This window comes from Aphelocoma coerulescens, chromosome 1A (genome assembly GCF_041296385.1).
Source record: "Aphelocoma coerulescens isolate FSJ_1873_10779 chromosome 1A, UR_Acoe_1.0, whole genome shotgun sequence".
NCBI lineage: Eukaryota > Metazoa > Chordata > Aves > Passeriformes > Corvidae > Aphelocoma > Aphelocoma coerulescens.
Window position 1 is genome coordinate 14537100 of NC_091014.1, and position 13071 is coordinate 14550170.

Here is a 13071-nt window from a genome sequence, read left to right on the forward strand (position 1 = left end):
AAATTTATGCCTCGTCACTTCCTAACTGCCTCTTGCCAGCTTTGAAATCACCTGAGCAGCTGCAAGTCCAGAACAGCAATTTTATGTATTCAGCATATTAGCATCCAGGCTACCTGAACAGAGAACGGTGATCACTGCTCACCACAGTTCACACTAAGCAAGACCATGGAGCCAATAAAAATCACTGCTGCCATTGTTTGTAATGGGCCACAGACTTTGCATTAAGGTGAGCCTTGGGACTTACCACACTCTGTCTGAAGATTTGGCCTGCCTGGAGATTTGTTTTAGCATTGAACAGCAACAGCCCACTGATCAAAGGACTATTACCTACTTTGTTTCAGCTGTTGCTTCACCTTGTACAGTTGTGCATGTAGCAGCCATTGTTATACATAATATAGCAATAATAATTATTCTGTGTAAATAACCATTTAAGATGCTGGAATAAAATGGAGTATCAAGCGTTCAAGACCTGGAGCCACTGCAGAGGACTAGAAAGTGACAGGATGATACAGAGACTTGGGGCTACAAACATCTCACCAGTGGTCAGCTGCTGGCTGCAGAACTGCAACCTGTGAGCTGGGCAAAGCCACTCACAGAAGGAACAAAGAACAAGCATCAAACTGATGTAAAATACACCACTATATAGTAAATCTGGATGGCTTCACATACACTGTAACATGGATTTACAAGGCAGCACAGAAACAACATGTAGAATCACATAAAAATTAATCAAGTTGATTTCAGAATAAGGAGTAAAAAGCTACCAACATCAACCTCATAGACCTTTCAGCAGGGCCAGGAGGCTGATGACTGGCCATATCCCTCCCTACTCCCAAATAAAAGCATCCACCCCAGAAGAGCAGGCATAGCACTGGAGAAAGAGCAGGTACTACAAAGTTTGGATATGTATCATTTTGTCTGTAAGCAACTGGAAACAAATGCTGACATCACTGTAACTCAGCTCTCAATAATTATTTGATTGATCCTTTAAGACTATAGCAACCTCTCTGAAACCTGTGCAACAAAGCAGTGAGGAGAGACTCCAAGATTTGGAAGGGCAGATACAGATGGATCCATTAGCAGCTATTTAACCTGCACAGAAATACAGGTCCAAGCTGCATTAACAGAATACCCCAGCAGCTGGTGGGTGCAGATCATGCTGCAAATGTGGGAGACAAACAGTGAAGGACTTCAGGATGAGAAAGGACACAGCTGGAATGGTCACTGGATTCCTCCTTCCCAGCCTTCATAAAGAGAAGAGTGAGTTCAGAATTAATGTATCATCCTCTAAATAGGACAATGTATTACTAGGAGGGGATATAGCAGGCCATTTTATTTATACATACAAACACATAGACATTCTCTCTTCACCTCACTAAGTCTCCATTTCCAATTTTCCTAGAATTATTAGAGCATTTTGGGTGCCTGCCCACATTAACTGGAGTACATGCACATCTTTTCCCCATCAGTGACACCCTACATTGTACATCAGTCTTTCCATCTTCTGCTAAAGCAATAGTCCCCTGACTATGGCGTCTGCCCTGTCTTCTATTTCCTTTCTCCAAACACCCTCCCTTTACATTCATGTGTATCTGCTAAGATAAGACAATGTCACTATATGCTCACTGACTTTTCATTCTGATATTCTAGCTATATTCTATTTACTGGTAGCAAATCTCAGCTTTGCTGCTTTCCATCGCTGCTGATAAAAGCCAAAATTAAATTCTATGCTGTGAAATGGGTTGAACATGCTTTTAATTCTTGATTAGGTTTTACTTCCACGTGATCTGTAATAATTCAGTTTGAAGGAAATTATCTTAAAAACAAGGCAGATTGCTCCTTTTTATTTCACTTGCTTATAATATCATCCTACATTGATGGCAACACCACAAGAAGCAAACCCAAGAACAAAGGTGATAATACTACGCAAAGAAGTGAGAAGAGATCAATTTTTCTACTTTGTGGTTTTTAGCCTCTCCTGGAACACTAAGAGATTGCACACTTCATCCCTGCTATGAGACTATTACCTCCGTAGAGTGCTAAGGGACTTTATCTACTGAGTTTAAATGATATTTAAAGACTCCCAAATTAAGTTTCTTATGTTAAGGCAGTATTTTATGTACATACACATACATAACTATTGCTTATTACGTATGCCAATGCAAATGAACTGTGAAATACGAAGTATAATGTATACTTTCTCAAAAATAAAATAATGGCAGAGTTGGCATAAACTGTGGAGAAAAAAATTGGCTAAGGATACAAGCACTGAAAAGCAATAAAATCTTTGTCTTAGCTTTGCAGTATTATTTTAAACCAGCTCCTTTATTACCAATGTAAATTTCACGGCATCAAAATTGAAATACGCTACAGAACAAAATCTGAGAAAAAGTTTGAAAAGCAGACTCTGAGAATTAAGATTCTTCTTGCTGGAGATTGCTGCTTTGCAACAATCATTGCTAAATCAAACATACCAGCGTCTGGTGCACCACAGTTCAGAGTTTAACATAGTAATTTAAACCATGCACAGTTTCAATTCAACTTAATACCTCGGGCTGTGAACTGTAATTAGGAAGAAGCTGGCGCACACTCAGTTCCATTGGCCTTGCATATTAACATTGCTGTGTTTTAAAAACACTCTGAATAAACTAACAAAACAAGCATGTTCTCTGCACTTTGCCCATCAGGTCCTGATGCTAAGAAACAACTCTCAGAGGTCCCATGTGGTTTGGTTTGCTTTTTTAAGTTTTTGCTAACTCTTGCATTATTTGCATTATTTTTGCCATAATGTATTTACATAATGTATAGATTTAAGAGAGACACTGTCAACACATACATAATGCCACTTTCTGATTTAAAAACTCAGTCACATTCTTCTACTTAAATGTATGTCCTCCATAAAAATTCCCACTTATTGAAGAAATCACATAAAGTGATTTTTAGCAATCTATGCATCTCACAAATAAACTGAAAAGATAATTATTTGCTGACACTTAACTTTCTGGTGTTAAAACCATCATAAGAGGGCCTTCTTTTACAGTTTCATAGTTTTATTTTTAAAGTTGCTTTACTACTTGACGTACTTGTCTAAAATCTTGATTGTTTTAAAGTGGGAAAGAAGACAGCATAGCAATGCAAGTATGTCAAATTGTTTTGATTTAGATTGCAGCACAATTAGAAGAGTGAATTATTCCTTTTTACATGTACAGACCACAAGTTAGCACGTTCCTTTTTCATCATTAGCAAAGGCAGAATATCGGACAAAGCCATTAAGAGAGTCCTAGAATTTTAACTACAATATGAATTCTCCTCACCAGACACTGATACATACAGCAAACCCACACACTGATGTATAGAAAAAACTGTAATGAAAACAGCAAAACTTTCAAAATAAATCTGTGGTTTTGTTTCAATATATGTATTCAGCTGTGGTTTATTTTAACATTCCTTTTAGTTGCAGCTATTAAAAATTCTCTGTATTCACTGGCATAGCAAAGCACAAGGCAAGGATTAAGACAAGCAGCTACTGCAGAGAAGGTAAAAGTGGAAGAGGAGTCTGATCTACTTAAACTTTATCTCAAGCTTTCATAATGCTACAATTAGGACAAGATATGGCACCCTGTGAGACACAAGCTACTGAGAGTCATTCTGGAAACAAAAAATTAGATCAAAAGGATTATTTTAAAAGACTAACATCTTTATTCCCAAGGCAAATATTCTCATTACACAAAACTGATTTTCTGGCTTCAGAAATAAACACTAGAGAATACAAATATACTACTTTTCAACTATAGGACAGGATAAATAATTTTATTTCCTGCACCATGTTTCTTATACAGTATGTCGAAAAATTGTCAAACTTTATTGCAACATTTTTAGATAAACTAAAAATCAATTCTCAATAGCACTTGTTTTAGACAATAGAAGAAAATTAGGTATTGTCTATTGGAATATAAAGTTTCAACCTTGGTTTTAAATGCTGGATTTACAAGCAACCTGGATTAGCAGTGAGAACGCAACACTTAAATGTAACTGATCCAAACTAAATGCCAAAGCAGTTATGCAACAGGTATCTGGTGATCTAAAATATACTGGTAGCTTCAGCATAGTTCTTTATAGCTCTATTTCACATTTTGAGCCCACTCGAGATTCACATATTGTGCTTTCACATCCAGTTTCCTCAAGAGCCTTGACTGGCTGGTGTGCCCAAATTATGTCTGCCCACAGCAGCATTGCCAAGTTCATCACAAAGCTCTCAATTCCCAAAACTGTCCATTCCTGATTGAAGAGTGTCTATGGAATGCACAGTGTGGAAGCAAATACCGAAATCGCTGTGTGTCAACTTCTCAACACTGTTGACACAATCTAACTTACGTGTTGCCATATAGCAAACATTTCTGGGAAACAAAAAAATAAACATTAAAATCTCTAATTAACATTAAAAAGAGAGGCAATGCTCTAAGCATTTGAATGGAATTTAATTAGATGTCTAGGGACCAGCATCATGGACTTGGACACCAATATGTGCTGGACACCATGTTACTAATATACAAAACAGGTCACCCCAAGCAATAGACTACCTTAAAAAAAAAAAAAGTAAAATGCTTTTTCAGATACTATTATCCGTTAAGATGATTTTATTCTTTTGAGCCAGAACTCCTAATAGTACCATGAAGCTCCTGGTTGTATCCAGGTTTCCCCAACACTTTAAAACATTCACCTGGGAATAGATTCTGGCAAAAGGGATCTGTCATACTGTGCCTTCTGACACCAGGAAAGGGAACTTGAAAGAAAGCTTAAGCCTCTGATCTCCTCAGGGCTCCCTCTTTCATAAAAATGATGAATTGGGACCACTGTACTAAAAAGAAAAATCATTTAATGACCCATACAGCCTCATTCTAACCAAATCACCATGTGTTTGTTTTGTAACTCAGAGCTACCTGCCAGCAGTCAAGCAGCATGCTGATACCTGTTTATTAGTGAAACTTGATAGCAACGCTTCCCTTTTCATCACTCACCTTCCAACTCCATCAGTCTGTTGCTCTTGATTATTCTGCAGAAGGGTGGTAAAGCCACTGGCCATCCCTTACACACCGAAGCCTAGCACGGCCTATTATCTTGTGATTGACACTTGCACATGGCAAGTTGAAATAAGAAGTTTGAAATTCCTCAGGCATCTTAGCTCTTACTTCACAAGTGAGTGAACTACTGAGCTATTACATAAGCATGGGAACCGAAACCTTAAAAAAGAGCTACTTTTTCACAGCTACTGATTAAATAATCTGAATTCTTAGATTCACAACTTTAAAGCAATTCCAGGCTCATTTTGGCATCAAACTCAGACCTGCAGATGGCATCAAAGCCTACAGGAAAGCAGCATTTCAAGCATGCCCATTTCTTCACTATTTTTCACTCCCGGGAAAGCCTCCCCCACCATCATCATTACCTTACCATGGTTTTGGGCATGAAAGCTCTTCTCAAACACACCTCTACTGATTAGCTACTAAATCTGAGTGTAGACAACTCCAGTTTTACGGCTCCTTCTTGAGCCAGGTACAGAAGTGCTACACATTAGATTACCCTGCTTGGATCTCGGCTCCCAGATCCTGTCAGGCTTGTGCATACTGCCAGATGCTGCAAGTGATCCACAGAGGTGGCCTTGAAAATCTAAGGGCTGCCACACTAATTTAGGTCAAACAGGTACCTAGGCCAGTATTATACCAGTGGGTGCCAGAAACATATGCTTAGAGATGAGTACACAAGTGGATCACTCTGTATTAGGACAAATTTACTTGAAAGGGCTTGAGCAAACAGGGGCTTGGAAGATCCCACTGCACTGACAATAGCATTCTTAAAAACTACTAGTGGTTTTAGTTACCAGTCTTATCCTTCTTAAACCCACCTGTAACTTGGACTCTACAATATATTGCAAAGCCACATTCTGTTTTTTGTACTGTACAAAAAAGTTGGGTTGGGTTTTTTTTCCACTGAAGTAATTCACTGTTTTGTAATAAATAAAGGCAAGTTATTTCTTCTTCCCCTTCTATACCTGTAATGATTTTTCAGGTGTATCAAAACATTCCTTAACCAGCTTTACATATCTGAAAACTACTAGTCATAAATTAAGCTGCCCAATATCCTCAATCACCTTTACTATCTCCTTCTTTGAGCAGTTTTTAGTTCTACATAATCTTTTTTGAAACAGTAAGATGTGAACTATGTAACAACCATAAATGTAAACCACAATTTATAGAGAAACACTATTTATTTTAACACTTTAAATTTCAAACATTAAAATAGCCATAAGAAAAAAAGTTGGCTTTATTTACTACATTTTTAGTCAAGTACCTTACTTAACTAAAGTCTCAGCTGCACTTAACTGGCATTCTTTTAATTACTTTCTACTTGGATTTTAATAACTTATGCTTTCTTTTCCTAGGATTCAGTGTCCTATGGTTTTATTTCTACAGGGCACATGATCTCAAATTCCAAAGGTGCTAAGTGACCACTCTGACAGGAGAAAGGAATAAAACCAGCTGCCTTAAAGCACACAGAGTGGGCTCAGCCTGTGTAACTGCCCACCTGGCAGCAGGATGAATCCCAACCAATGAAAGGAATATGGAATTGTTTCTTTCCTAACCACTCTAAAAGAGGGAGGAGTCACCCACTCTACTGACTGTTCCTTCTCTCTTGAAGATACCCTTCAATCATGCATTTGCTCACCTTATACCAACCTTTCAGGCAACCAGTCACAGAACCAGCAATTCCATCACACCCATCTCCAGGCTCCAAGCAGCTACCTAAGAATCTCTTCTATAGTGATTCTGTACAAGCATCTATGTCCCAGTCTGTGATGAAGGAATAACATCACATACAGGTGAGCAACAACAGGAGGCTACCAAGCAGGAGACAAACAATTATTACACAGAGAAACTACTGGGGTGAAACATGAGACAAGAAAAGGCAGAGCAAAGCAAAGGGAAGAAATACATCCCAAGAAAGCTTTCTTTAGAAACATGAATATGAAACCAATACAATTTTAATACAGTTTGAAAAATAACAAACAACTGATTTTAACATCAGAATATAAGGTACATATGCTGTAGCTAGACCGCTCTGACCTTTATCATTGCAACAAGAACAGTAGAGATACAAATTTTTTCCTCAGGGATAGGAAAATATAATTGACCCCTAACTATGGAATACTCCCTTGCATTTTAGAAAACTGCAAACTAAGCATTGACAGTAGCTCAGGGCAACTGAAGCCCTTGATTCTTTTAACCTCCTACATTCAAATTATCGACTTTTAATTGACTAACTTCTGTTGAGGAAAAACAGTGAGGCACCAATACTGTCAAGAAGCATTATTTCACCAGAGTCTATTCAGTGGTTTGCCTTTAACCAAGAAGCTCAAGATAAGATTCCTTTAGCATTAACATTCAAAGACACTTCCTTAGCGGAACATTACTTCATTATGCAGGATATCGATATAAAAGTCAAAAGTCTGCCAGCTGCTTTGCTGGATAAAACCAGAATGTGTTACTTAGACATGCACACTACTTTAATCATAGGATTTCCCAATGTACAGCCTAAAATAAAAACAGTACACATGAAATGCAAAAAAGTTAGTACCTTTACAGAGGTACACTTTGAAACTTAGACAACCTTTTTCAGCCAAAAAGCTTGTTGAGAGTATCTCCCTTTAAATACAAACTTCTTCTATAGTTACCTTAGGCTCAGATGCAGACTGCTGCAATTCTGTTCTGTAACTTGTGCTTTATTATATTAGGCTTATTTTTCCAGCCACTTCTCTACATACTTTCTGAACATTATCAGAAATCCATCCGAACATAACCGTTTCCAAAAGCAGAGTTCATCCTAAAAGGTGTATTACTGGGGTAGAAAGCAGACACAAGAAGACTGCTGTCAAAGCTCTGCCAACTTCAGACAGGACCATCCTTCTCACACTTACCATGTGCTGTAACTGTTAACAGATTAAAAGTGAAAAATGAGAAAACAAGATAAGAGTTGTAGAGAAGGGGAAAAAAAAGAAGTCTTGCTATGAAAACTGGGAAGTGAGGGCTGTAACTTCAAATATATGAAGGATGAGACAAACAGTACTTTAAAGACACAAATACTGGGAACTGTAATGACAGGTAGAGAGAGAATTTTTTTGTTTCTTCAGATATTAATAAAATATTTTTAATTTTTTTTAAGCAGCCTAGTAGAACACTGCTCATTCCCAAAGTCCCCATAGGCAATTAGAACAGAATTAGTTATTGATTATAAAACTATAGGTTAGATTGCAAAGACAACAATCTGGTAGAATCACAACAAAAGCAATTACTACTAAAAGGGAAGGGATCAATTATGAATACAACCGCTATATAGTTACATTTTCATCAGTCCTGTCCCTTTCTTCTGTAGATAACTGAGGTCACCTCATTTGCTTTCATTAGATATTGGCATAACTTTGGGTTCTATCCTTCTGAATCTTTCCTAATCCTCCTCTTTAAAAGCTTTTAAAAACTTAACATTAGCTTCTCCGACATTCTTCAGTAAATCATCCCAAGAAGAAGAAGAAAAAACCAACCAACAACTTCAGAAACATTACACTTGAGGGGCAGATACAACACCACTGCAGACTGTGAGAGTTTATGGCCATTCTCACATAGAAAGGCCAAGAGCTACATCTGTAGCCTTTAGTCAGGGCCCAGAATACATTCAGTCAATACTCATGAGAACAGGAACTACCTAATAGATGCTGCTTCTAAGAAGAGGAACTTACTGAAAGAGGCTGAAAAACACTGTGGTAGAGGAACACTTACAAACAAAAGCAGTGAATTACTTTTACACATTTAAGATTTCATAATGATGTTATATATCCTAAACCTTGATAGCTGTACAACACTTGTGGGTTCAAGAAATTAAGATACCTGGAAGTTCACAGTACAGAAATCTGGCACTTCCCATGTTAATCAACATGGATATACTGCACCACTACAAAGTAGTATCACATGGTCTGTATCACCTGTTCTAAAGTGCTGCTTAAAAACAAAACCAAATTCAGTCTTTGTATTTGGATTTATATATTTGTATCAAAATATGTAGCACACATAATCCTCTCTCCATAGGTCCACACACCATCATCTGGATTTTTTTTTTACTTACAAAATGTTTTCTTTTAACTTTGGATAAAAATGTACAGTTGACGTGCTAAAGAGGACAACTCTAACTGGTTTTTGTCATATTCACTTAGAAATAAAGTCATGCAAAAAAAAATATCCAAGGTAGAAGTTTACCCCAGCTGAAGGCAGTACTAGTCTGAACACAAAGAGCCTACCATTCTGCTGACTGAAAAAGGTAATATACCTGAGGCCATCTGTTTGCACTAAGTGAAGGACAGTAAACAGGCTTGTCTGTCTGTAAGCACGTTTATCTCTCTCTGAACAGACTCAGGCACCTGTCAAAATCACTATTTCACAGACCTCTCTCAACACAGACCTCTACTTCAAGGAGAAATAAATTGCAGAGGACCCAAATTAACAATTTTGATTAATCTTTTATCTGGCTAAAAAAATACATAAGTATTTTGCACACACTTCATGAAGTCCATCTATTACAACCAAGATCAAGTGCTAACTTATCTTAATACAGTGAGATACTCTGTTTCAGTAGCCTGGATGTTTGATTTCAAAGTAAGGCTGTATCAAGTAAATTTTATTATTACATGCAACTGTAGATATAGTCTCGATTCAAGACAAAGTGCTTTCTCTTCAGAATATGAGACACTTAGCTTCTATTTTCTTTTTTTTCCACCCTGTTGCAAAAAAAATACGGATTCACCTCCACCAGTTCTCATCACTGACTTAGGGGGTCAACACTGAGTAGCTACTGAGGACCAATCTCACAGCCTTCTTTGGCAAATAAGGTCATAACAAAAAAAGCTATTCTGAGTACTAAAATTTTTTCTTCTTGTGTCATCATCCTAATACACTTCAAACAAAAGCCTGCAAGTAAGCAACAAAATGATATAACTCTCCTAGCCAGTTTTACAGGAGAATTCCTGCAGTTCCCTTTGAAGCACATTGTTACCAGCAACAATGGAAGTTACTTCATAAAGCTATGACCTGGCAGAGAAAAGTGTTCCTAAGAACCACAGTTAAGAAGAAGAAAACAAAACAAAAACCTAAAAAACCTGCGTTGGATTCAAAACTAATTCACAATTTTCATGTAGTGAACAAGTTCACTGCAAGGAACTTATGGCATAGAATCTCCACCCCTCAAATCAATATTTTCATTTCCATATACTGCACATTTGATGTGCATCACAGATACCATACTCCTCTAAAACACTAGTATATGCTGTAGCAGCTGAATTTAAAGCAAGGCTAGGAACAGGACAAAAGAGATACTGAAAGAATATCTGATACTGGCTTTACTTTGGGGGCCTCAACTATTTGCAAGGAGACTTAAAAACTTGAAAGGAGTTTTTCTTTCATATAGAAGCATAAAACAGAGTAGAAGGCCTCCAGAGCATAAAAGTGGTTTGAAGAGAAAACATACGTAGCAGAAGGGTTGACAAGATGGCTCTTGTCAACTATAGCAAAACCACTTGTTTTATGAGGCAACTGACCAGATTGGAGCACTGCATCTAGAAATGCCGACTCAGTAAGGCAAATGGCCAGCTCCTGACTGTGCACCCCGACTTAACAGCAGCCAGTTTCTTCAGCAAAAAAAAAAAGACTACCAGTTCTGTACTTATTAAGTGTCTGTGAAAGCAAACTTTTAACAAACTCATTCAACAAAATATCCCAAAGCAGCTCCACTAAGAAGTGTATTAAATGTTCTATCACTTAAGAATAGAAGTTTATTAACAACCTTGTGATTAAGACTTAACTGAAAATTTCAAAAATAACTCTGAACCTAGAGCTACAATGAAATTTAACCTATTTCCATTTCCAAACTGGTAAAAAACAAATCCATGTAACACTACCAACTGAATTTCCAAAAGGCTTCTGGAAACAAGGGAATCAATTACTGCATATCTTGCACATAACATTTGTTTGTTTCCATTGCAGTAACTCCAAATTCAAACAACTGAAAGCATAACACAGCTTTTACGCAATGCTGGAGGAAATAGCACTAGTGGAACAGGATGTGAACGAAAGTTAGCTGTTGAAGTCTGATCACTGCTACACCAGCACCTCGTCCTATGTTATTTTTACCCATCTTAAAGGGGAAAAAAGCACCCATTCATTGTAACTAGAAAAAAAAAAACAAAACAAACACTTCATGGTCAGAGATATATTATTATTTCTTCCAATAGAAGTCATAAAGAAAAAGACCTTGCCCCTTGAATCATTTGCCATAGCACATAGCAACATCTCTCCCCACCACGTATATATCCATCCACCATACTCTGCTTTCCAGTTCTAAGACTGACGAACTAGGAGGAGAGGGGAATGAGTGACAACAGGACATATTTCCCTGTCAGAACAAAGCAGGTAGACTAGATCCCCAAGTACCAAAACAAAGACAAGAGCCAATTGGCAACTTAATGAGTCACCAATAAAGTCCCACTGAACATAACACAGTGAAAGTTAGTGACAGAAGCATGTAATCCTTCAAGCAGAAAAAATGAAATAGTCCAAAGCCACATTGTCCTAGGAAAGAGTAAAGTGTGAACACTATAGAGATGGAAGAATGTTCTTATGGGGTTCAGTGAAAACAAGTATCATGAGAATGAAAAAAGATCAATTGACAGTGAAAAGAACATGAAGAGCTAGCAGAAGACAAGGAGGAGAAAACAGAGAGCAACTTCTGTTCTTATCTGTAAGATTAACAAAGACTTAAACCAAAGAGATACGGATATCAGCATCACTGACGATTAGACACATATGGGAAGGGGAAATAGCCTGATGGTACCGAAGAGGATGAGAAAAGGACTGTCTATAGATGGGACAATGCTGCAGAAAGAAACCTCGGAACAGAAAGCACTGAGAAACGAGACCACAAAGATGAGCGAACTGGAGAGAGAATCAAGAGGAACACGTGGGCTGGGCAGATCCCCGACAAACCGGGGGTTCTCAGGGCCGGCAGCCGGAGTGCCTGGCGCGGGTTCCCACGGGGGCACTGGGAGGCCCCGCCCGAAGGATGCTGACCCCGGCACCCGGGCTGGGGATGGCGACATCCCCCGTGGCAGGGCCGGGCCCGGGCGGGTGCTGTGCCCTGCCGAGGGAGCCGCCGTGTGTCCCGCGGGCGGCGGGACCGGGCAGCCGGGACCGCCTGCAGGGGCGTCACGGGGCGCTGGGAGCGACGCGCGAGGGACGCACAGACAACGGAGGGGTCGCGGGGGGAGGCTCCGTCCCGGCGGGTCGGGGGTCCCCGTACTCACTTTTTCGCCAGGTGCTTGTCCCTCCTGCCGGCCGCCGCGGACTGCTTGGGCCGCCGCCTGCGGGCCTGCAGGGCCAGCACTGCCGGGAGAAGAGAACAGACGGGAGCCGGCGTGAGCAGCGGCGGCGGCAGCCGCGCAGCACCCCCCCCCCACCCCGCTCCCCTCCCGCCCGGCGGCACAGCGCGGTACCTTTCCGCGAGTTCATCGCCCCGCGCCGCGCGCTGCTCGGCGGGCGCGCCGCTCCCCGGCTCGCCCGGCCCCGCTCCCGGCCCCGCTCCCGGCCCCGCCGCCAGCCACGACCGCGCGCCGGGCACCGTCCGGCAGCATCGGCACCGCCGCCCCGCGCCGCCGCCGCCGATGCGCAGGCGCGGGCGCGCCGGCGGGGCCGCGGCCGGAAAGGCGCGGGCGGGGCGGGGCGGGGCGCGGCAGGTGGCGGCGGGCGGGCGCACCTGAGGCGGGAGCGGCCTCGCGGCCGCCGTCTAGGAGCTTCGTTGGTCTGTCGAGCGAAATCGGAATTAATTTTGCCAAGTTTTGGTCGTGGTTGGAGTAGCGGAGCGATCCGCCCGGTTGCTGTGCCACGTTGGGAACTGTGGCAAGGGGCAGAGGAGAGAGGCGTCATGTTCTCTCCACGGCAGCAGCTGGGGCGAGATGAGCTTTAGCTTGTCCCGAAACCT

The 13071-nt window shown here is 40.6% G+C and overlaps 1 protein-coding gene across 1 annotated transcript in view; it reads right to left on the reverse strand.

The window, feature by feature from the left end:
* SRPK2 (SRSF protein kinase 2) overlaps positions 1 to 12674 on the reverse strand; it is a 133489-nt gene extending 120815 nt beyond the window's left edge. Inside the window, exons 1-2 of the mRNA XM_068994496.1 lie at positions 12587 to 12674; positions 12398 to 12476 (exon numbers count right to left, since the gene is read on the reverse strand). Coding sequence (XP_068850597.1) covers positions 12398 to 12476; positions 12587 to 12602 — 95 coding nt within the window. The 5' untranslated portion in view covers positions 12603 to 12674. The remainder of the gene's footprint in view (positions 1 to 12397; positions 12477 to 12586) is intronic.
* Positions 12675 to 13071: the final 397 nt, after the last annotated feature.